Source organism: Fundulus heteroclitus, chromosome 20 (genome assembly GCF_011125445.2).
Source record: "Fundulus heteroclitus isolate FHET01 chromosome 20, MU-UCD_Fhet_4.1, whole genome shotgun sequence".
In the NCBI taxonomy this organism is placed as follows: Eukaryota; Metazoa; Chordata; class Actinopteri; order Cyprinodontiformes; family Fundulidae; genus Fundulus; species Fundulus heteroclitus.
This window is the reverse complement of record NC_046380.1, coordinates 561,648-583,893: the sequence shown is the minus strand read 5'-3', so window position 1 is coordinate 583,893 and position 22,246 is coordinate 561,648. Positions and strand designations below refer to the sequence as shown.

Below are 22,246 nucleotides of genomic sequence, written 5' to 3'. Positions count from 1 at the left end.
AGTACCAAAATTACAAAACTTCCAGAAACAGTTGTTAAAAGATTGCGATGAAAACTCAACAACGTGGTTTCAGTGACAAGTAGATGTTTTAAAATCTAACTGGAAAATTTCCAAACTCCCGTTTCTGTTCAGAAAATTATTTGATTGGATAAAAACTGTTCTCCAATAAAGTTAAAAAGGAGTTAAAAGATCGGAATAAAACGTAAGTACGACAAATGGTTGAAGCAGGGTTATTTTCATCAGTTTACCACAGCATGCCTGAAAACATTGGGAACTACGGCGTAGAAGTGAGGGTTCTATTATCTATATCTATTAAACGTGTGAGGGAGACGTGCAGCGATGGCATCAGGAGAACCTGGAGGTGTCCTTTGCTCAGCTACTTTGTTTAAAAATAAAAGTGAAAGCAGCTCAAACTGACCAAAGACGGCTGAATGGTGAACAAAGTTAAAGCCCGACAGCGTCTGGTTGCAGCTTAAACTCAGACTGGAGAAATGTTAATTAAACAGTAAATGTTAATTAAACAGGCTTGTAGTCCAAAGACTGCATAAACATGAGTTTGTGATGACTCTGCAGGAAAACGCCGAGGAGGTCCAGACTCTCTGCACCCAACATCAGTGATGGTATCAAGAAGTCTGCAGAGTGTTGAGGATCGATGTTTATAAAATCTGACACATACAGCCAGGTCACATGACCCGCCACAATTTACAAACGCAAACTTTATTTCAAATCTGGAACAGAACAACATAAAGACACTGAGAACTGGTGGTTCTGGCCTCACTTCTTCTTCTTGAACCTGTGGAGCACAGCAGAACATCAGAACCTTTTTACTTGGGTCAAGCAGACATCTTACAAAAGCTGAGACAGGTGAGGCTCACCTGGAGCCACCCGGCCGCTTCCTGTCCAACCCAAGACGCTTCCTGTCTGCAAAGGACGGCCTGAAGGAGACAGGAAGAAACTGAGACCAGGATGAGCAGCAGGTAACAGCCTGCTAACCAAACCGGTCTGGTAACCGACCAGTGGGTAACTAGCAGGTAACCAGCAGATAACCAGCAGATATTTAGCAGGTAACCAGCAGATATTTAGCAGGTAACCAGCAGATATTTAGCAGGTAACCAGCAGATATTTAACAGGTAACCAGCAGATAACTAGCAGTTAACTAGCAGATAACCAGCAGATATTTAGCAGGTAACCAGCAGATATTTAGCAGTTAACTAGTAGGTAACCAGCAGTTAACTAGTAGGTAACCAGCAGATATTTAGCAGATAACTAGCAGTTAGCTAGCATGTAACTAGCAGGTAACTAGCAGGTAACCAGCAGATATTTAGCAGTTAACTAGTAGGTAACCAGCAGATAACCAGTCTCACCCGGCTCTGTACTGCTTCAGGGACTTCTTGCTGGTGTTGGTCAGCTCCTCATCAAACACCGACTTCCTGCCTCTGCTTCCTGCTTTCTGATTGGCTGCTGCAGACACAAACAGCTCAGTTGGTCCCAGCTGGGTCCGTGGTTCTGCAGGTTCTGCAGGTTCTGCAGGTTCTGGTTAGCATGTGTGTGTGCTGTTGTATCTGGGCGTGTCTCTGACCTTTCAGCGGCGTGTCGTCTTCCGGCATGGCTCTCGCTCTCTTTGCACGTCTCTCCCTCTTGGCGGCTCGCTCTGCGAACATCTGAGCCTTGAGGATCTCAAACTGAGCGCGCTCCTCGGACTGACAAGGCGAACAGAAAGGACACTGAGCACGCTCACAGCGGCGGGACGCTCTGTGATGATTGATCAGCGGTTGATTTTACCGTCAGCTCCTTCTTCTTCCCGTCTTTCAGGAACTTTTCCCTTTTCTTCTTCCCTCTCAGAGCCAGATCGAACTCCTGTAGAGCCTTCGACACTGACAGGGAACACAGGAAGTTACAGCCACCACACCTCACAGCGTCACACAGTACCACACAGTACCACACACGTTTAGCTATTCCTCTGCCTCCTTTAGTGATAATGGTACATGTAATAAATGTTATTGTAGCTTTGGAGGCGAGGGTGTCAGAATTGGAGACCCGGCTCTGTTGTTCAATACCAGCTGATAGCCCCTTAGCTAGCACAGAGCCACATAGTTACTTCAATTCAATGACATTTTATTTATATTGCGCCAATTCATGAAACATGTCATCTCGAGTCACTTTACAAAGTCAAATTCAATCATATTATACAGATTGGTCAAAAATGTCCTATATAAGGAAACCAGTTGATTGCATCAAAGTCTCTCCAAGCAGCATTCACTCCTCCTGAAAGAGCGTAGAGCCACAGTGGACAGTCGTCTGCATTGTTGATGGCTTTGCAGCAATCCCTCATACTGAGCATGCATGAAGCGACAGTGGAGAGGAAAACTCCCCTTTAACAGGGAGGAGAACCTCCAGCAGCAGCAGCCGGGTAAGCAGGCTGTCTGGTTGACGGTTCTAGGGAAGCATAGCTCTAGATTTCAGTCCCCAGGTCACCACCAACCCGTCTGTGTTTCTAACAAGTTTTCCCCTCTCAGCGACGATGGAGTCTGACTTTGGAAAGAACCTTGAGATGATGTGTTTGATGAATTGACGTTATTTAAATTAAATTTAATTGAATTACACAGCTCTACAGACAGGATGGTAGCGTGGAACTCACCACGGCTCTGTTTGCGTTCTTGTTGCGTCTGAAACCAAACTCTCTGTGGGTCACTGGAGGGGGCGGAGCCTTCCAGACGCTTCTGGGCCACGCTCAGCTGCACACACACACACACACACACACACACACACACACACACACACACACACACACACACACACACACACACACACACACACACACACACACACACACACACACACACACACACACACACACACACACACACACACACAGTTGTTAAGTTATAAGGCACATTAAATGTTCCCAGGTGTGTAATGTCACTCCGCCCTTCACGTACGCAGCTCTCCATCCGTCTCTGCCAGAGGACAGAGCAGTTGGACTAAGCTGCCATCTTGGAAGATGCTCCCAGATCTGTACAACAGTTTTCTATTCTTGGCTATAAACCTGCGGGTTTATTGGTTGGACCATTTTGCTCCAGTCTCTATACTCTCGGCAACAGACATCTTCATGCTAAGCTACATATAACTGCTGTGTTCTTCTTAAGTTCCTTTTGGCAAACAACTTGCTTTAGTATGGCATCCAACCACGATCAAAATCCCTCTATCTAGGTGGAGCGGTTTTTCTTTAAAGGAGCAATAAGCAACGTTTTATTATTTTAGATAGAAAGAACTAAAAATGTGTTTTTGTAAAGAATAGGCATCTCTTTAGATGGTCTAAGGTTAACTGTCACTGTGCCGTTCTTCAGTCTCATGTTTACATGCAGTTCCTCTCAGCGAGGACCGGTCCAAATGCAGTATAGCACCGTTTTCAGTACCGCAGTACCTCGGTACCAAATTAGTACCGCTATACCCAACAACCCTGGGTTCTGATAATAAATGGTGAGGGCTGCAGCCCTACACTGTGCCAGTAGGGGTCACTGTTTCTGCATGCTGGAGAAAGTGGACAGGATGTTTGGACTGATGTGAACCTTGGATTACTGAAGCATGTTTGGATCTTTTGGTTTCAGAACCAGAACAGTCCAACACGCACACTCCTGCACAAAAAAAGACCAAAATAAAGTAGAATAAAAAATGAAACCAGAAGTAAATAAAAGGTTAAAGATATTGAAAAGCTGGGACATTTACCCTTTATGGCTCTCTCTCTGGATTTCATAAAGTCAATTTGCATATTAGTTTTCAGGATGTGAACAAGATTTACTGGTTTTCTGATTACTTGCTGTTAGAAAAGAGTTCATGACAGCCTGCTAAAAAATAAATCAACACGATGATAATAAGCTTAAAGCACAAATAGCTTCGGTATCAGAATAGCCTCACATCAGCAGATCCCAAATTCTGGTATTGAGATCCAGTGTTTCCCCTGAGATTTTGTCCTGGGGGTTGTTTCTTTTTTGGGCGGTTATAAAGATGTTTCCTTCAGAGGATCCAGCCTGAAGGTGCGTTCACATCGAGCGCTAACGTGTCAGGCTGAGCGGCAGATTCACAAGATATCCCTACAACACGGGGGCAACGCGGCGTTAAGCCAAGCCACAAAACATGATTTCACAGACTAGAGCGCAGCCAGGGAAACACCATGGATCGGTTTATTTCTCGCTGCAACGCGACAACCAATCAGGAACCAGGTGTGGCTCTGACGTGGGCTGATGGACGGATCTGTGTGACTCAACCGATTATTACCACCGAGACCAGAAGGAAGAGCGCGTGGCCAGGCAGGAGAGTGAAAACGTCACCAGGTGGCGCCGCCGCACTGCTGAGTGACATCAGATGATCGACAGCAAGCAAACGCACCTGTATACAAGCAGCCATCTTGTCTCTGAGCTGTTAGGTGTGACACCTGTTCCCACTGAGCAGCTTATAGTGACGTCAGGTACGGCTCGTTAAACTCAGGTAAACACACCTGTACCTGTACCTGTCTGAGCCTGGAGACAGAACCAGCTCAGGAAGTGTAGAAAGGCTCATTTTAATAAAAGTAACAGGTGTAAAATAGTTTAAAGCACGCCCTGACCCTTGTTGACCAGTAGGGAAACCCTGTGAACGCTGAGCGGGTCAGACTGAGGATCAACCTGCAGCAGGTTCTACAGAACCTGCACCTGGTTCTGTAGAACCTGCAGCAGGTTCTACAGAACCAGCTGCAGGTTCTGTAGAACCTGCAGCTGGTTCTGTAGAACCTGCTGCAGGTTCTGTAGAACCTGCAGCAGAACCAGAGGTGCTTCTAGCCTGGTCCTGCTCTGAACTTCTCCATCTCCCTCTAAGCTAAGCTTCCTTCCTGATTAACCGTGTGGAAGCGGCATCAGCAGCCAACAGCTCTGCTCTAACGGCTCCTGATCCAGGTGAGCCGTCCAGGTGAGCCGTCCAGGTGTTTCTTACCTTGGCCTCAGACGCAGCCATCTCCCTCTCTTCTCGTTCCATCTTCATCACGGCACCAACATCCTTCTCCAGTTTACCGATCAGATCTCTGAACTTCAGGATGACCTCTGGGGAGACAAAGCAGTCTCAGTGTGGTTCTGACCGAGCTCAGCAGGAGAACGGAACCACCTGGCGGGCTCACCTGTTGGCAGGACGCGCGCCTTCACCGTGTTCTTGGCTGACTTCACCACCTCCTTCAGCATCTTCCTCTCAGACTCTCCAACCAGAGACACAGAACGGCCAGAACGTCCGGCCCGGGCGGTGCGACCCACACGGTGCACGTAGTGTTTGGCGGTGGACGGCATGGTGAAGTTGATCACCTGAGGCACAGGTAGAGCTTTAAGTGGCGGCGCATCCTGGTACCAGAACCTGGAGGTAGCCTCAGGAAAAGTCCTGCTCTCACCGTTTTCACTCCGTCGATGTCCAGTCCTCTGGCTGCAACGTCCGTCGCCACCAAAATATCAATCTGTTCATCTTTGAACCTCCTGCAGAACCCGGAGAACCAAGAGCGATGAGCCGAGACTCGGACCAGAACATCTGAAAGCTGAGAGCCTGACGGGGAGCATACCTGAGGTTCTCCAGCCTCTGGTTCTGACTCAGTTCTCCGTGCAGCTCTCCTACCTTCAGCCCCAGCAGGCCCAGCAGGATGTGCAGCCTGTGGGCCTGTTTCCGGGTCTGGGTGAACAGCATGACGTGGTCCTGGAAGGTCCGGGTCAGCAGAGCTGCGAGACAAAGCGGGCAGAACCGGCAGAACCATCAGGGTCCCGACAAGAAGAGGACAGCAGCAGAACCCCAGAACACAAGCGGTACCTGCCACCACGGCCTCTCGGTCTCCTTCTCGGTGCGGTCGGATCCGAACAAACTCCTGTCGAAGGAACGGAGCAACGTCCGTGTTGCTGTTCACGAAGATCCTGATTGGCTGCTTCAGTGACACCGCCGCCAGGTCCTTCACCTGCAGAAACGACGCACCTCTCAATGAACCGGGTCAGGTGACTGACAGGCGCCGGTCACGTGACTGACCGGCGCCTGTCAGTCATGTGACTGACAGGCGCCGGTCACGTGACTCAGAGGCGCCGGTCACATGACTCAGAGGCGCCGGTCACATGACCCAGAGGCGCCGGTCACATGACTCAGAGGCGCCGGTCACATGACCCAGAGGCGTGGGGTCGTACCTCCTCGCTCATGGTGGCTGAGAACAGCATGGTCTGCCGGTTGTAGGAGCAGAGCCTGATGATCTCCTTCATCTGCTCTTCAAAGTACTCGTCCAGCATCCTGTCAGAACCAAACAGAACCGTTAGAGTCCAGGAAACCCAGAGTCCCCGTCCTGCGCGGCGGCCGCGGCGCCCCCACCTGTCGGCCTCGTCCAGGATCAAGATCTCGATGTGGCTCAGCTCGAAGCTGGGCGTGTTGTGCAGGTGGTCGATCAGTCGGCCCGGTGTCGCGATCAGAACATCGGGCCCGGCCCTCAGAGCGGCCTCCTGTGACTTCAGGTCCAAACCGCCTGCAGACAACGATAAGTCTGGTTTGCAGAGACCAGGACCAAGCTGGGTTTAGAGACCTGAACCAGGCCGCTCGTATACGTACCAACAGCCAAGCAGGTGGTGATGGAGGTGAACTGGGCCAGCTGACGGGCCACCGAGTGGACCTGGATGCCCAGCTCTCTGGTAGGAACCAGAACCAGGACCCGGGTCACCTGGGACGTCTTGGGCTTATAAACCAAGCGCTCCAACACAGGTAACATGAAGGCGGCCGTCTTCCCTGAGGACAGAAACCAGCAGGTAGTTTAACCGCTTCCACTTTGATCCATGAAGAACCAGAACCATTCAGCGGACGCTTTCCCTCAGGAACCACCTCAGGAACCACCCAGCCAACCTTCAGCCCCTCCGTCCATCCATGAAGCCATCAACTATTGTTAACGCTGCTTATCGCCATGTGTGAAGGGAAATTTAAAGATCTACTCTGGATCCTGGAGTCCGTCCATCCGGCCACCTCAAGAACCAACCGACCCAACAACCGTCGTCCTGTTGATACACCAGCCTTCCATTCCTTCATCTGACCGTATAATCACTCAGCCAGTGATTTATCAATCCCACCAGACTGATGGTCGGTGCAACCATCCAAACCAACCAGGTCAGCCTCCATCCACCCGATCAATCTGACACACCTGGATCTGTTCTGAGGTGAGGAAAGCACGTTCTTCAGGAGAACCCAACGTTAACTCTCAGAGCTGAGATTACGACTGTGTTGTGGTCTGCAGTAGGGCTGCACGATATATCGCAAACGTATCATTATGGCAACATCACGGCTCACAACGAGCAAAACGAGCGTTGGCTACTTATTTAAGCTGCCTGCATTCAGGCTCTGGGCCTCTAATATGACATTTGTTAAGTCAACATTAAAATTTTGAGAAGGTAAAGAGGTACTAAAGTTAAAGAAACTACAGCTAAATTGCTTCATTGACTAAAGTTTCAACAAATATGATTAATGGCTTGTAAAGCCACAGCTTTTAGGTAACTGCCACAGACTGCAGCTGAAAATAGGAAATTGTTCTTAACCTGTGGTGCTGAGCAGGAAAAAGGTGAAATAAGAGTAAACTGGTTGCAGTACCTGTTCCAGTAGCAGCACAGGCGCACAGGTCTCGGCCCAGCAGACCTACGGGAACACAGGCCTTCTGGATCGGCGTCGGCTCTTTAAAGCCAAGAGCTGTGACGGCCTGCAGGGACAAAAGATAAACGTGAAACCGCTGGAGGACAAGTCTGAGAAGCATCTGAAACCAGCTGGGTTTTAGGTAACTGATGTTGTCCAATGTGTGACTTTTCTGTCATTATTCAGCCAAAGGGACGTCATAAGAAAACATCTTTAAGGACAATGCCACAGAAGCCTTCATCCAGGCTCACTCTGCTACGTCCACTGTGTGCTGTAAGTAATTTCCCTCTGGGATTATTAAAGTATGTCTGATGCTGTAACTCAGTAGATGAACTAGTAGGTAACTTTCACTCATCATGGACTGCATCGCTTACATTAAAATGAAGGTTGTTTCTGGCCGTACGTAGACTTTCAGCGTGGATTCTTCTGTACAATTTATGCCTTTCCGGTTATTTTGTATTTTAGTGATTGACCTAATTGTCAGTTGCAGTCTGGCTCGACCGTAACCGTAATCAGCCACCTTTGCCTCCAGTGTCTTTACAGCTAAACGTAGGAGTAATGTGGGAGGTGCACTGGTTTGTTTTGTTACTTAGCTGTTTATAAGCTGATGTTTTCCTGCATTGACTTATACCGCAGCAGAACGGAGCGTTGTGTTCTCACAGGAGTTGATCAGAGCAGGCCAATGGGCTAAAAACTGCTAGCGTTAGATTGTTGTTCAGGTTTATTCACTGTTGCAGAGAAAGGAGCTTCCTGACCTTTTTACGATGCTCTCAAACATCCATTTTGTGCTGTTAGCTTAGCATTTAGCACTGTTAGCTGAGCATGTAGCACTGCTAGCTGAGCATGTAGCACTGCTAGCTGAGCATGTAGCACTGTTAGCTTAGCATTTAGCACTGTTAGCTGAGCATGTAGCACTGCGAGCTGAGCATGTAGAACTGCTAGCTTAGCAGTTCTGGAAGGTGGAGGAGCAGAGCCGAAAAGCTGGATGTGCTGGTACGCAGACTGGCTTCAGTGGTTGAACTCAAAGGGGAGATGGGATAAAATCTGGAAGTGAAGCGCGGAAAAGCCCAAATATTTGGAAAATTGGATTTCACCATTTGGGGCCAGCAAAAGACTTAAAGCTGACAGGAAAGTCAGTGCAGCTTGCCTCATAACAAATAACATATTTGGATTATGCCTTCCCTATCTAGTCACTCCTGGATTGTTATGGCTGAGATTGCTCAGAACTCTCCCCCGCTCCCTCCTCCCCCGCAGACATCTGCGGATGCTTTTCTGAACTGTTGGCCGGCTGATAACATCAAGGACAATGGCCTCTGGAGAGCGTTCACGGAAATATAAACACTTTCACCCAAACAGACACACATAACTGATGCTCATATAAACTGATGAACTTACTTGCGACTGGTCTCAAATGTTTACCTTCTGCTATGTGTGTCTCGTCTTATTTGTGCAAGAGGTTTTTGATATCTCAAACTGTATCCTGTTATAGGATAAAGTATGAGTTATGTTTTTACCCTCCCTTTTTGTTGCCTCTATCTTTCCATAGAGTAATGGCAGCGCCATGTGGGCAGCAAGGCCTCAGTAAATCGTCTCCCCCTTAAATGTTTGTGATGTTTGTTTGTGTATGTTATGGCGATTGTACTGAAACAACAATTTCCCTCTGGGATTATTAAAGTATTTCTGATTCTGATGTACAGCCGTTAAGCACATTGTTTTCTCCTGAACCACCTGCCCTCTTTAAGGAAAGTTCCTCTGAACAACACTTCCATGTTATCTTGTTTTCTGGCTGTACTTGTAGGCCTGTTACAATAAATTTTGCTGGACATTAAATAGACAGATAAATAATTGAAATGATTGCCGTTTGGTGACCAACTAATATAATGATAATGGCATAATACTGTCATCTTTTGTGCTGTTGTACAGCTGCAGAATAGCCGTTTGTGACAGGTATGTTTTCAATTTGTTTTGGGTATCAAATGTTTGCAACATTTACAAAAAGCTGACTTTTGTACTAAATTCAGGGGCAGCATCTCCTTAGAGATGAAGCAGTGTCTGTAGCACTGATTTACAATGACTTTTTGCATTTGGTTTGGCGATAAACGCTCCAGTGACTGTGGTTTGTCAGGAAGACTGAGATGGCTCACTGGGAGATGATGTTTTAGGTGCAGCTGCGTTAGGGCTGGGTGATATGGATTAAAAAATAAATCTCTGATTTTATCATACCAAATCCGATTAATCAATTTTTTCCTCCTTTTTGTTTCATAAAAAGAAATTAAAGAAATTATTTTAAAACCTTGCTTTTTATGTCAAGTATTTCGTCAGGGAGTTGACCTGAATTCAAAGTGCAACTAAAAACAAGCTGTGAAACAAGATGGCCGCCGTGCCATTATAAACAATGAAAATATAACAAAACATTTGCTGCTAGTGGTTTTACACATTGAGCTAAGAACAGGCTTCACTGCACTTGTGAACTTCAAACTAAGTAAAAAAAAAGTAAATAAGTAAATGAAGTACCTCGTATTATGGTAAAAAAAAGTTTCCACTTAACAATATTTTGACAATACATTTGCCTAAACATATATTCAGCATCACACGCTGTTCTCTTCATGGAAACCCAATGAGTGTATTGGCAAAATAAAATCCAGATTTTCCAAAAATGAAATCTTAAAGAATTGTAAATTTGAATTAATAGATTAAATCGATTTATTGCCAGCCCTAAGCTGCAGGTTTGTTGTATTGGCTTTTGCTGCCACTGCTTTGAAACAAACGCAACATACCGGCTCATCCAGTCAGAAGTAGTGTCACAATTTAAGGAAATGCGAACGGGTCAGTTTCTATTGATTTTGATGTAAATCAGTATGTTTGAATAATTTATTTTGTTTGTATCGATTATATTGAGGTATTGATTTTTTTTGACAACCCCACCGGCGAATATGAACCCATTCTAGCACTGAGTAAATGCTTAGAAGAAATCAATCCATGGATGTGACAAAACCTTCTTCAATTGAATAAAAACAAAACTGAAGTAATAATTTTTGGACCAACAGAGGAGAAATCAAGAGTTAGCACACAGCTTCAGCTGCTTCATCTAGAAACCACTGATCTGGCCTGAAATTGGGTGTTGTGATGGAGACCTGAACCTCCAAAAGCATCTAAAGACAATCTGCCGGTTGAGCACAGCTAAATTTCAAAGCTAACATGAGCTTTCTCCTGGGGAGGACTGAAGCGGGTGATAATTGTGCTCAGAGTAACGCACAGCGTACTTGCAGTAGAGACCATATGCTGCTTTTATGCTGGTTGAGAGAAGCTAAGACTGCTGGGAGATGTAGGCACAGATGCTTCCAATGCGCCCGGACTCTCAGACCCAACAGGACTCCGTCTTACCTTCAGGATGGGTCTGGACAGGTTCATCTCTTCAAAGGTCAGCTGATCATTGAACTCAGATGCATCCTCAGAAAACGTCTCTGGAGTCTGAACACAAACACCTGTTACCATAGTTACCCAGAGCCTTCATCAGGACCACCCACTGCTCATCTTCCTCACCTGTTCCTCCACCTTCCTCTTCCTCCTTCCACGTTCTTTGTCCCTCAGAGTGTCTGACAGGAAACAAAAGATTAAAGATCAGCATATTCTCATTAAGAAGAAAGTCTGACTGAATGAATTCACACCGGTTCCTCCCAGACCCCTCCCCCCCTCCCCCCAGGCAGCGTTGGCAGCTTGGTCCAGCAAGCATAGCTCATTTAGATTAGGGCTGCAGCAACCAATCCATAATGGGTCTATTCCTATTTCTCTCTCTGCTGAGTTCTCCTACTGCTCTCCAATGTCAGTGATTCTCAGCTCAAGACCAATTTAACATCTAGCAGAACCCAAAGCTTCAGAATGAGAGGGGTCAAACCTGATTTTGTCAAAATCTCTTCATCACTCGACCCAAACTCCTCCTCTTCATCACTATCCTCTTCCTCCTCCTGCTCTCTCTCAGTAGGCTCTTCATCCTCCTCCTCCTCCTCCTCCTCTTTCATCTCCGAGGAACCTTCAGCTTCAGAGCCATGAGACATTTTTTCCTGAAAAGCAAAAATAAAGCTACAGCTCACACAGGAAGTAGATAGAAACAGGAAGTGATTCCAAACAGGAAGTAGACCTGGGGCAGACTCACCTCAGCTTTTCTCTTCTTCCTGATCTTCTCTATTTTCTGGTCCAATGTTGTCACAATTCTCTATGAAGACCAAACATGGTCAGAAATGTTAGTAGTGCTGGAACCTGAAGGTTCTGCTGCAGGTTCTGCTGGGTTCTACCTTCTTCTTGAGCTGCTTTAAGACGTCACTCATGGCCCAATCATCATCCAGGGCCAGACTGTCTTTCTCTCCAAACTCAAAGTCACAGTTAAAGTCTGCCGACCGTTGACCCCCAAACTTTTTCTTACGGTTCAGGATGATTGGTTCCTCCTGCAGAACAACAATAGCACCTTCAGAAACAGGTTGGGGATGGGGGCTGCATCACACTCTTCTACTAACCATGTCTAAAATCACCATAGCGGGACTATCAAGTAAGCAGTAAAATTAACTATGAGGGACAAGAGAGAACAAAGCAGAGCTCCTTCACTGAAGAAAGAACATAACTTTAAGAGCGGGTTCCACTAAAAACCTGCAGAGACATTAGAGCTGTCAGTTTAGAGAGTTTAGTTCTGGTTCCGTCCAGTGGATGCTTTTGCAGTTGCTCTTGATTTCAACTCAATTCAATTTTATTTATATAGCGACAATTCATGAAACATGTCATCTCAAGGCACTTTACAAAGTCAAATTCAATCAGATTATACAGATTGGTCAAAAATTTCCTATATAAGGCAACAAAGTCCCGACAAGCAGCATTCACTCCTGGAGAAGCGTAGAGCTACATTTGTGCAACAAAATTGTTTGACTAAAATATCACATTGTTCTGTAAATCAACCATAGATTTTTTTTTAACATGAACACTCAATTTTATCTGAATATGCCTTATTATCTATTAATAGGATAGAAACATTCTGTCCAGGAGTGATGCTGAAAAACTAGTCCATACATTTGTTACTTCAAGGCTGGACTATTGTAATTCTTTACTATCAGGAAGTCCACAAAATGCAGTTCAAAGCCTTCAGCTGATCCAAAATGCTGCAGCAAGAGTTCTGATGAAAATCAACCAGAGGGATCATATTTCTCCTGTTTTAGCTTCCCTTCATTGGCTTCCTGTTAAATCAAGAATAGAATTTAAAATTCTCCTTCTAATGTATAAAGCCCTTAATAATCAAGCTCCATCATATATCAGAGCTCTGATTACCCCGTATGTTCCTAACAGAGCACTTCGCTCTCAGACTGCAGGTCTGCTGGTGCTTCCTAGAGTCTCTAAAAGTAGAATGGGAGGCAGATCCTTTAGCTATCAGGCTCCTCTCCTGTGGAACCAACTCCCAGTTTTGGTCCGTGAGGCAGACACCCCGTCTACTTTTAAGACTAATCTTAAACCTTTTCTTTTTGACAAAGCTTCTAGTCAGAGTGGCTCATGTTACCCTGAGCTACCTCTATAGTTATGCTGCTATAGGCTTAGGCTGCTGGAGGACATCAGGGCCTATTTCTCTCTCTCTGCTGAGTTCTCCTACTGCTCTCCAATCTGCATTGTTTGTTATTTCAGCTTTTAACTTTTTGTTCTCTGTCATTGTTCTCTTCATAGAAGGTACACCTGGTCTGGTGTTCTGTTAGCTGTGACATCATCAGGGGAGGCAGATCATCCACTATTACCATCTACCATAGAAAGTACTCCTGGGTCAATGTGAGCTTCTGAGCTTTCTGTGTCTCTGCTCTGTCTTCTCTAACATAGAAAGTACTCCTGGGTCAATGTGAGCTTCTGTGCTTTCTGTGTCTCTGCTCTGTCTTCTCTAACATAGAAAGTACTCCTGGGTCAATGTGAGCTTCTGAGCTTTCTGTGTCTCTGCTCTGTCTTCTCTAAGCCCCAGTGGGAGGAGGCAGATGAGCGTTCACACTGAGCCTGGTTCTGGTTCTGCTGGAGGTTCTCCTCCCTGTTAAAGGGGAGTTTTCCTCTCCACTGTCGCTTCATGCATGCTCAGTATGAGGGATTGCTGCAAAGCCATCAACAATGCAGACGACTGTCCACTGTGGCTCTACGCTCTTTCAGGAGGAGTGAATGCTGCTTGGAGAGACTTGATGCAACCTGCTGGGTTTCCTTAGAGAGGAAACTTTTTTTACTTTGACAGGAAGAAATTGCCTTTTTTTTCTATTGCTCATAAAATAAGCATAAATAATTATGTGAAAATTCAGCAGTATGTGTCAATTTTATTTCCGATAACGTGATTAATCTTCAGAATAATCAATTAATAAAACAATCATTTATGACAGCCCTACCTGGATTTAATTACACTCAAAGCTGCGCCAAGAAGATAAAGCTGAACAGGGTCAGAATCAGTTTCAGAACAGAACCCCTCCTGACTGGGAGGTTCAAACCAGAATATGGAGTCCTGACAGAACCGTGGTTCTGACCTGTTCAATGTGACATGCAGCCAATCAGAAAGCATGGCGAGGGATTCCCAGGTCACGTTGTCTCCGCTTCTTTAACCGACGGCTTATCTTTTTGTCGTTTCTCCGTTAAATTCAGTCTATCGCCATTATTCTCCCCCATCGTTCATGTTTATTTGATCTTTAGAGGAATCACAGGAGTTCCCGTCGGACTGATCCTGAGTGAAATCCGTTGGTGTTGAGCTCGCTGCTGACACGCTGTACGACCCAACCTGCTTTATCCATCAGTTTCTATCGTTACGTGTGCCGTGTGAACCAGACTTTACCAGCATGGATGATGTGTTTGTGATCCCTGAAGATTCCCAACAAAGAAGCGACAAGTTGAGTTTCATAACAGGACTTCTGTTTGCTGCGAATAGTTTTATGGTTTTAACGTGTTTGTAGTGTTTATATCAGCATTTAGCCAATGCAGACATTCCTGTGGTCTGAGTTTTACTACGGAGACTAGTAGCTAATTCATCCCCTGGTACCGGTACCAGGTTGGGTCTAAGCTAGTGGTTCTGTTGGACTTTAGATGTGTGTCGAGGTTCTGGTGGAGCTGTTCACAATTAACATTTTCCAAAATAAAAGCTCCTGTCCAGGACGCAAACGCCCGGCTCCAGAACCACCAGGCCAGCAGTCCCACGTCCTGGAACTGGGTTCTGAAAACCTCCGTGTCAGAACCATCAGCTCAGCTTACATCAGATGGTCGGATCCATTTAATCAGAACCAGAGACAGCGGGGAACCAGAAGATTCTAGTTAAAGAGATTTGACCCAGAAACCTTCCAGTACAGCCGCCGGTTTAACGTTTGTCTCTGGTTCTGGACTGACTTACCTCTGGTTCGGATTCGGTTTCCGGTTCCTCTGGGCTCAGATCCTCGTCCCGGATGGTTCCGATAAGACCCAGCTGCTGCAACATGATCACACAATCTCGGTCCGCCTGGTTCTGAGACGTTCTCTAAGGGTTCTGTTACGCTCTGCTCTACCACGTGTTTACGGAAGACGGAAGAGAAACCCGGTGTTTCCGGTTTCTTTGATGACATCATCGCTTCGCGCCCTCTGCTGCTGTGGAGCTGCTTGTCACCATAGACATATATAAAGATATTATGTCTATGCTTGTCACCACTGAGCTCTACACTGGAATGGTAATAGCCCGCTGTTAGAACCATAGACATATATAAAGATTATATGATGTCTATGGTTAGAACCATAGAACGAGTCGTTGTGAAGCACTGAGCTGTATAATACACTGGAGTGCTGATTTTGCCGAAAAACTGAAGTCACTGGCCGCCATCTTGCTCCTCCCTACTCTCACAGAATCCCATAGGACTTGCTTGCAATAACAAGCAGTTTTCTGACTGAGTGAAAACGTTTCACAGGTAATTCTACAGTCAGTGGATGTACTAACACTATCAACTACTAGGAAATTAGGTGCTGAAATATTTTACATGTTATTCATATTAAATATATATATATATGTATATATAAGTATGTGTATATGCATATATGTATATATATGTATACACATATGTAAATATATGTTTTTGTATATTGTTATTTATATATTTATAAATGTTAAACATATATATATATAATGAATAAAATGCAAAATATTTCAGCACATGACTTTCTCAGTACTTGATATTTTTAGAACATAACATAAAAGTATATGGCATTTGACATTTTAAAAGTCTTAAGCCCCCCCTGAACATGAGAAAATCCTCGTTATTCGATGCTGTAGCGCACATATTCCCTAGTTACTGGAGGAAAATGGGGAGTACCAATATGGCGGCTGGTGGCTTCAAAGCGACTCGTTCAAACAGACGGTGAGTAGCACTCCAGTGTATAATATAGCTCAGTGTTGTAAAGCCACCAGCCGCCATATTGGTACTCCCTATTTTCCCCCAGTAACAGCATCAAATAACGAGGATTTTCTCATGTTCAGGGGGGGCTTAAAACTTTAAAAATGTCAAATGCCTTATACTTTTATGTTATATATTAAAACTATCAAGTACTGAGAAAGTCATGTGCTGAAATATTTTGCATTTTATTTATTGAAATATATATATATATATATATATATATATATATATATATATATATATATATATATATATATATATAATATGAATAACATGTAAAATATTTCAGCACCTAATTTCCTAGTGGTTGATAGTGTTAGTACATTCACTGACTGTAGAATTACCTGTGAAACGTTTTCCCACAGCCAGAAAACTGCTTGTTGTTGCAACCAAATCCTGTGGGGTTCTGTGAGAGTAGGGAGTAGCAAGATGGCGGCCAGTGACTTCAGTTTTTCGGCAAAATCCGCACTCCAGTGTATAATATAGCTCAGTGCTTGTCACTGTACTCATAGACATTATATATGTATATGATGTCTGTGACTGTACTCATCATAGACATAATATAAGAGTAGACCCCGCATTGACTGTCGCAGCGCAGGAATTACGGCCGCCATCTTTTGACGGCTTGACGGATAACGTTTCACAAGTAAGATTAAATATATAAGTAAGATTAAATATATATATATATATATATATATATATATATACACATACATATATATATATATATATATATATATATATATACACATATAGATATATATATATATATATATATATATATATATATATATATATATATATATATATATATATATATATATATATATATATATATATATATATCAGGGTTTCCCGCAGCGCTATCTAAACTCGCCAACATTCCAAAAAAAGTTGGTCCGCGTGTCGTCCACCCCCCCCCCAAACTTACTGCCTCGCCTAAGCAAATTCATGCGGGAAACACTGTATATAGTATATATAGTATATATATATATAGTATAGTATATATAGTTAATTAACGCAGATTTTTGAATTTAATGGATCCTATTCTTCCAAACAAAGTTAAAAAGCAACTTGTCAATTTCTTTTTGTCAGGATGCAGCTTGTAGGCTGCATGCTCAGCCTCCCTGCCTCTCTCCCTTCCCTGCGCAGCCTGATTGGTTCCACCTGTGAGGCTGCAATTATCACTGATTTGTTCCACCTGTTGTCACCACTATATGTACCCACCTCAGTCTGTTCTCGTTGCCGGCCCATAGTGTTCAACTCCTGCTCAGTCTCAGCCAGTAATCCTGTGTCAGCTCTGTTTTTGCTCAGTCATAGCACTCCGCCCAGATCTCCAGCCACCCGCTCCGACGCTCTGCTTGTCGTTTCCTGCGTCTCGTCTTGGTCTTCTGTGAAGTCATCAGGTCCTGGTCAGTTTCTCTCCGCTCTACTCCTGTCAGCCAGCTTCTGCACACAACAACTCTGCCTGGAAAAAGACTTTGTTTTTTTCATGTCATTCCACACCCAACTGTAAAATAAACTCTCTTAATATCCAACCCTGTGTGCGCGCGCTATGTCCGGGTTCATCCTCAAAATATATAACACTTTTTCAGTGCTTTTACCAAGATCTAAAGCCTGAGCAGCATAAGTGAGCCTAGAGATGCCCTCAGCTTTACTAAGTAGAATATGACCTCGTAGTGAAAGATCCCTGACCAACCACTGATTAAATTTCTTTTAGCTTTTAGAATTAAAGGATCAAAATTTAAGGAGCTACAATTTTTTTTTTGTTCTTTTGTAATGGTTATGCCTAAATAAACAACCTCGTTTTTAACTGGAATGCCTTCAATTGATGTCTCAGTGCAATCTTTAATGCCATAATTTAAATTTTTTTGAGATTCAAATGCAGACCAGAAGCTTTTGAGAAATTATTTAATACTTGGATCGCTAATGAAACTTGATCCTTGTCCTTTAAGAACAGGGTAGTGTCATCAGCTAGTTGTGTTAGGATAAGTTCTTTTTTTTTAGCAACAATTAACCCTTTCAGAGGACTAGTTTTAATATGATCTGCCAGAAGCTAAGCTACCAAAAGAAACAGGTAGGGGGAGACAGGACACCGCTGTCTGATTCCTCTGCTGATGTTAAATCTGGGAGAGGAGCCATTCCTTAATTTGATAGAGCTGTTTTGTTTTGATACAGAGTTTTTAGAATCGTTATAAAGAGCTTTCTAAATTCAAACTTTTCTAAACTTTGAAATATAAAATCATGTTCTACAGTGTCAAAGCCTTATAGAAGTCTAAAAATAAAATAAATCCATTATCAGGATAATCTAAGATATCAAGAACAAGTCTTATGTTATTTGTGATATACCGATTTTTCATAAATCCTGATTGAGTTTCGTCAATGATTGAATGAAGAATTGATTTTAATCTTTTAGCAATAACTAAGGCTAATATTTTATAGTCGGTAATAAGAAGGCAAATAGGTCGGCAATTATCAAGAAGTAAATGGTCTTTGTTGGGTTTTGGTATAAGCGTGGTTAAGCCCTGAGTAAGAGTAGCAGGCAGAGAGACTAATGCTTTCATTAAATACCTCTAATAAAAAAGGGGCGAGGTCATTAGGAAAATGTTTATAGAATTCGGAACAGGCTATATATGACTAGTTTTACAGCACTATACATTTTACTTTTTATTTCTTGAGAACTATATTAATCTGCATGTTAAGCAGGTATAGTTTTATAGTGTGAAAAGATGAGAACTAAAAAAAAACAACTATGGTAACATTTGGCATTTTTTATTTACAGGAAGAAACAGAAACAAAACATGTGAGGATAAACACCTCTGTGCCAATCCTCCAAATATTTTTTAATGGAGGGGACCTGAAACCAGCCTTCAGGCTAAACAGGGCCACCATCGTCCTCCTCCTGCAGATGCTGCCCATCAGAAGGTCCATGGATGGCCACAGGAGATAGAGGTGCTGGTGACCCTCTACTGGCTGACCTGTGGTGCATCCTACAGGGAAACAGCTGACATCTTTGGGATGCCCCTGTCCACTGTGTGCCGGGTGGTGCACAGAGTTGTCAACTCCCTGATGGGCATCATTCCAAAAATTATTTTCCTGCCAAAACAACAAGATTTGGAGGGAGTGGGGCTGGTTTTGCCCACCTTGCCAGGAACAAGGCCTTCAGAGCAGCAGTTGGTGCCATCGATGGGTGCCATGTCAGAATTGTTCCACCTGCAGAGCCACAAAAGAGATGTTATATAAACAGAAAACTCTTCCCCTCAATAATCCTGCAGGGTGTGTATGACGCACGTGGAAAGTTTTTGGACGTTTTGTAACAGCTGTAATTGTGTAGTGTCTCTTTAAGACACTATAGTATCACTAATGACGTCATAAGTATGTGCCACTGTTTTTCTCTGTAGATTACACGGGAGATATATGTATACATTAAACTGAGACGGTCATGTTAGCACCATACTTTTTGGTGACGTTAAGGGTTATTTGGACTCAGCTCATTTCATGTCTGATAACAGAGCAACCGTTCAACCGGGCTTTGTAAGGTTGGTGAAGAGAGAGCTTATTAAAGGACAGCACTGTGGAATTCCCAGTACCAGTGTGGTTGTGAGTTTTTGACCGTCCTGATGATCCTGATGAGCCTGTGCCTCCTCTTCTCCCTTCCACACAACTCAAAGTGTTACATTGTGTGTTTACATTGGCAATGTCGGCTCTGTCCACGACTCACTAGTACTGCGGCGCTCACCGTTTTACAAAAATGCTTTATACCCACCTGAGGGCTGACGGTACCCGGTCACCCTCCTGACGCCCTATCGCCAGCCAGTTCCCAGTAAGATCTCTTACCTTCTTGTCCATAAATAGAGCCAACAATAACACACAATTGATACATAGATTATATTAATTGTATAGAAGATTAAGAAATATCAGCATATTACCTAAATTACAAGTTAATTTTATATTTGGTAAAGGCCAAGTGGAGGCTCGCTACAACAGACACCACACCAAGGCGAGAAACATCACTGAGCGTGCCTTTGGTGGTCTGAAGACACGATCAATCTTCTTTAGGGCGCTGGAGGTCCACCCAATGTTTGCCCCCAAAGTTATCGCCGCCTGCTGCATCCTCCACAATATTTGTATAGAGGCAGGGGACCAGGTTGACGGGGAGGAGAAGGTCTACCCAGATGAGGATGGTCATCCGGCGGCTGACGACAGGGAGCTGTCTGGAAGCTGCCTCCGAGCCAGACTGGCAGCTCAGCTGTCTGCTACAGCAGAGCTGGCTGAATTTTTAAGTGAACATGACTACATCTGACCTAACCTAGGTCAGATGTAGTCATGTTCACATGCTGGTTCATTTCATTTTCCCCCCACTACCTGTAAAAATACATAAAATAATCAGTAAATTAATTTCAATTCCAAATATTTAATTGTATGTTTGTAGGCGTTCTCTATTTGTATACATTAATATAAGTTATTTCTTTGTTTTTAAAACACATGTTAGTAACTGTTAATAATTTGTTGAATATGTTAAAGTTTGATTCTGTTCCAAAGTTAAATCATTTGTATAAAATAAATGTCTGTTTTTTTTTTAATATACTGTTACTATTGTTTTCTTTCCATCTTTCCCCTCTCAATTCTTTGTGTCCTCAGAAGAAACTCACTAAGATAGGAAAAACATTTATGTTTTTGACCAAGACATGTCATTTAAATCCCATATTAAACAGGTTTCCAGAGTTTCCTTTTTTCACCTCAGGACCAGTGGCGGCTTGCCCATAGGGGGCGCTCGGGCGCTGCCCTCCCTAGATGTGGAGGGGAAAAGTCAAAATATATATAGATTTTAAAAGTATTATTAATGTCAGTTTTTACTTAATAGTATGTGGCTACATGTAATAAGAATTATTAAAACACTTCTACTAATTGACTCTATCATTTAACAGTGCATTTCCACCAACGGAATGTATCATTTCTCTTCTTCTACACTTGTGGGCCTGTCACTCAATGAGCCCTACAAGTGTAGCGAAATAACCAATCGTATACTGTTGCTAGGGAAGATTTATAAATATTTGGCCAATTAGCATCACCAAAATGAATGGCTTTGGGGCTCCTGGAGTCACAGCCCTAGCTGCACAGTGATAGGTGCAATTCACGCGTGACGTCACGAGCTACATCCGGGTAACGGTGGTCGGCAAAAACAGAACTGTTTTCACTTACCACCGTGACAAAACGGGTGAATTAGAGCGTACTTTTAGTTTATTTTTGGAATCTAAACAATGCCTACGACTTGTTGTGCTCCCAGTTGCACACAGAGGCATTCCAAATCGTCGGATGTACGTTTCTTTCGTTAACCGAAGGACGAAGAAAGAAATGGATAATTTCAATGAAAAGGACGCAGTCAGACAATCCCAATCGACTGTGGGAGCCATCATAGCATGACAGAATTTACAGTCTACACTTCATGTCCAGTAAATACAACTTAATTTTGCACTAGTCATTGTTCTACTTAAATCATTATATAAATAAATAAATAAATTAGGATATATATTTAAGTCAAGACGTAAACGTTCATTACGTAATAATATACGTACATGTACAATGTATGCAAACCCTCTGGCATGAGTCTGTGAAAAGGATTAATAAGACGGAGGGAGAGGAGAGTCTATCAGAGGGTTAGAGCTCAATAAAGAGACAGCTCTGGGGAAAAAGCTGTTCTTTAGTCTGCTGGTTCTGGTCCAGAGGAACCTGAACCGCCTGCAGGAGAGAAAACAGTCTGTGGGCTGGGTGAGAAGAGTCCTGAAGGATGCTGGGAGCTCCATGTAGGCAGCGTTTCTTCTGGATGTGCTCAATGGTGGGTAGTGGAGTCCCAGTGATGTGCTGGGCGGCTTTCACCACCCGCTGCAGGGCGTTGCGCTCTGCAACAATACAGCTCCCATACCACACAGCTGCACAGTTGGTCAGGATGCTTTCTATCGTACAGCGGTAGAAGTTCACCAGGATAGTCGAGGATAGCTGATTTTTCCTCAGTGTCCTCAGGAAGACGAGGCGCTGGTGAGCCTTCTTGACCAGGCAGGAGGTGTTGGTGGACCAGGACATGTCCGCTGAGATGTGGGTCCCCAGAAACTTGAAACTGGAGACACACTCAACAGCCGTTCCATTGATGTGGATGGTGTTGTGCGTGCCTCTTGAATCTTTTCTGAAGTCCACGATAT

The 22,246-nt window shown here is 44.0% G+C and overlaps 1 protein-coding gene across 3 annotated transcripts; it reads right to left on the bottom strand.

The window, feature by feature from the left end:
- Positions 1–696: 696 nt before the first annotated feature.
- ddx27 (DEAD (Asp-Glu-Ala-Asp) box polypeptide 27) lies at positions 697–15,208 on the bottom strand. Of its 3 annotated transcripts, none has more exons than XM_036151712.1 (21): positions 15,023–15,207; positions 11,943–12,092; positions 11,804–11,863; positions 11,546–11,711; positions 11,194–11,246; positions 11,035–11,121; positions 7,612–7,717; positions 6,589–6,762; positions 6,355–6,505; positions 6,177–6,276; positions 5,815–5,956; positions 5,573–5,726; positions 5,408–5,489; positions 5,147–5,324; positions 4,966–5,072; positions 2,639–2,735; positions 1,783–1,874; positions 1,580–1,700; positions 1,365–1,458; positions 876–935; positions 697–793 (listed from the first exon to the last, which is right to left on the bottom strand). In XM_036151712.1, the coding sequence occupies exons 1-21, from the start codon at positions 15,104–15,106 to the stop codon at positions 775–777; spliced, it is 2,277 nt and encodes a 758-aa protein (XP_036007605.1). In that variant the 5' UTR covers positions 15,107–15,207; the 3' UTR covers positions 697–774. The 3 variants fall into 3 exon arrangements, with proteins under 3 accessions (XP_036007605.1, XP_036007604.1, XP_036007603.1); XM_036151711.1 differs by having other exon boundaries at positions 1,365–1,461; positions 15,023–15,206; XM_036151710.1 differs by having other exon boundaries at positions 6,177–6,505; positions 15,023–15,208.
- Between the last annotated feature and the right edge of the window lie 7,038 nt (positions 15,209–22,246).

Excerpts from the sequence above, each read along its gene's own strand:
- ddx27 (XM_036151710.1), bottom strand. The coding sequence starts at position 15,106 with ATGTTGCAGCAGCTGGGTCTTATCGGAACCATCCGGGACGAGGATCTG. Across the intron at positions 7,718-11,034 it reads TGTCCAGACCCATCCTGAAG|GCCGTCACAGCTCTTGGCTT; the intron begins GTAAGACGGAGT and ends TTGTCCCTGCAG. Across the intron at positions 6,506-6,588 it reads CACCACCTGCTTGGCTGTTG|GCGGTTTGGACCTGAAGTCA; the intron begins GTACGTATACGA and ends CGTTGTCTGCAG.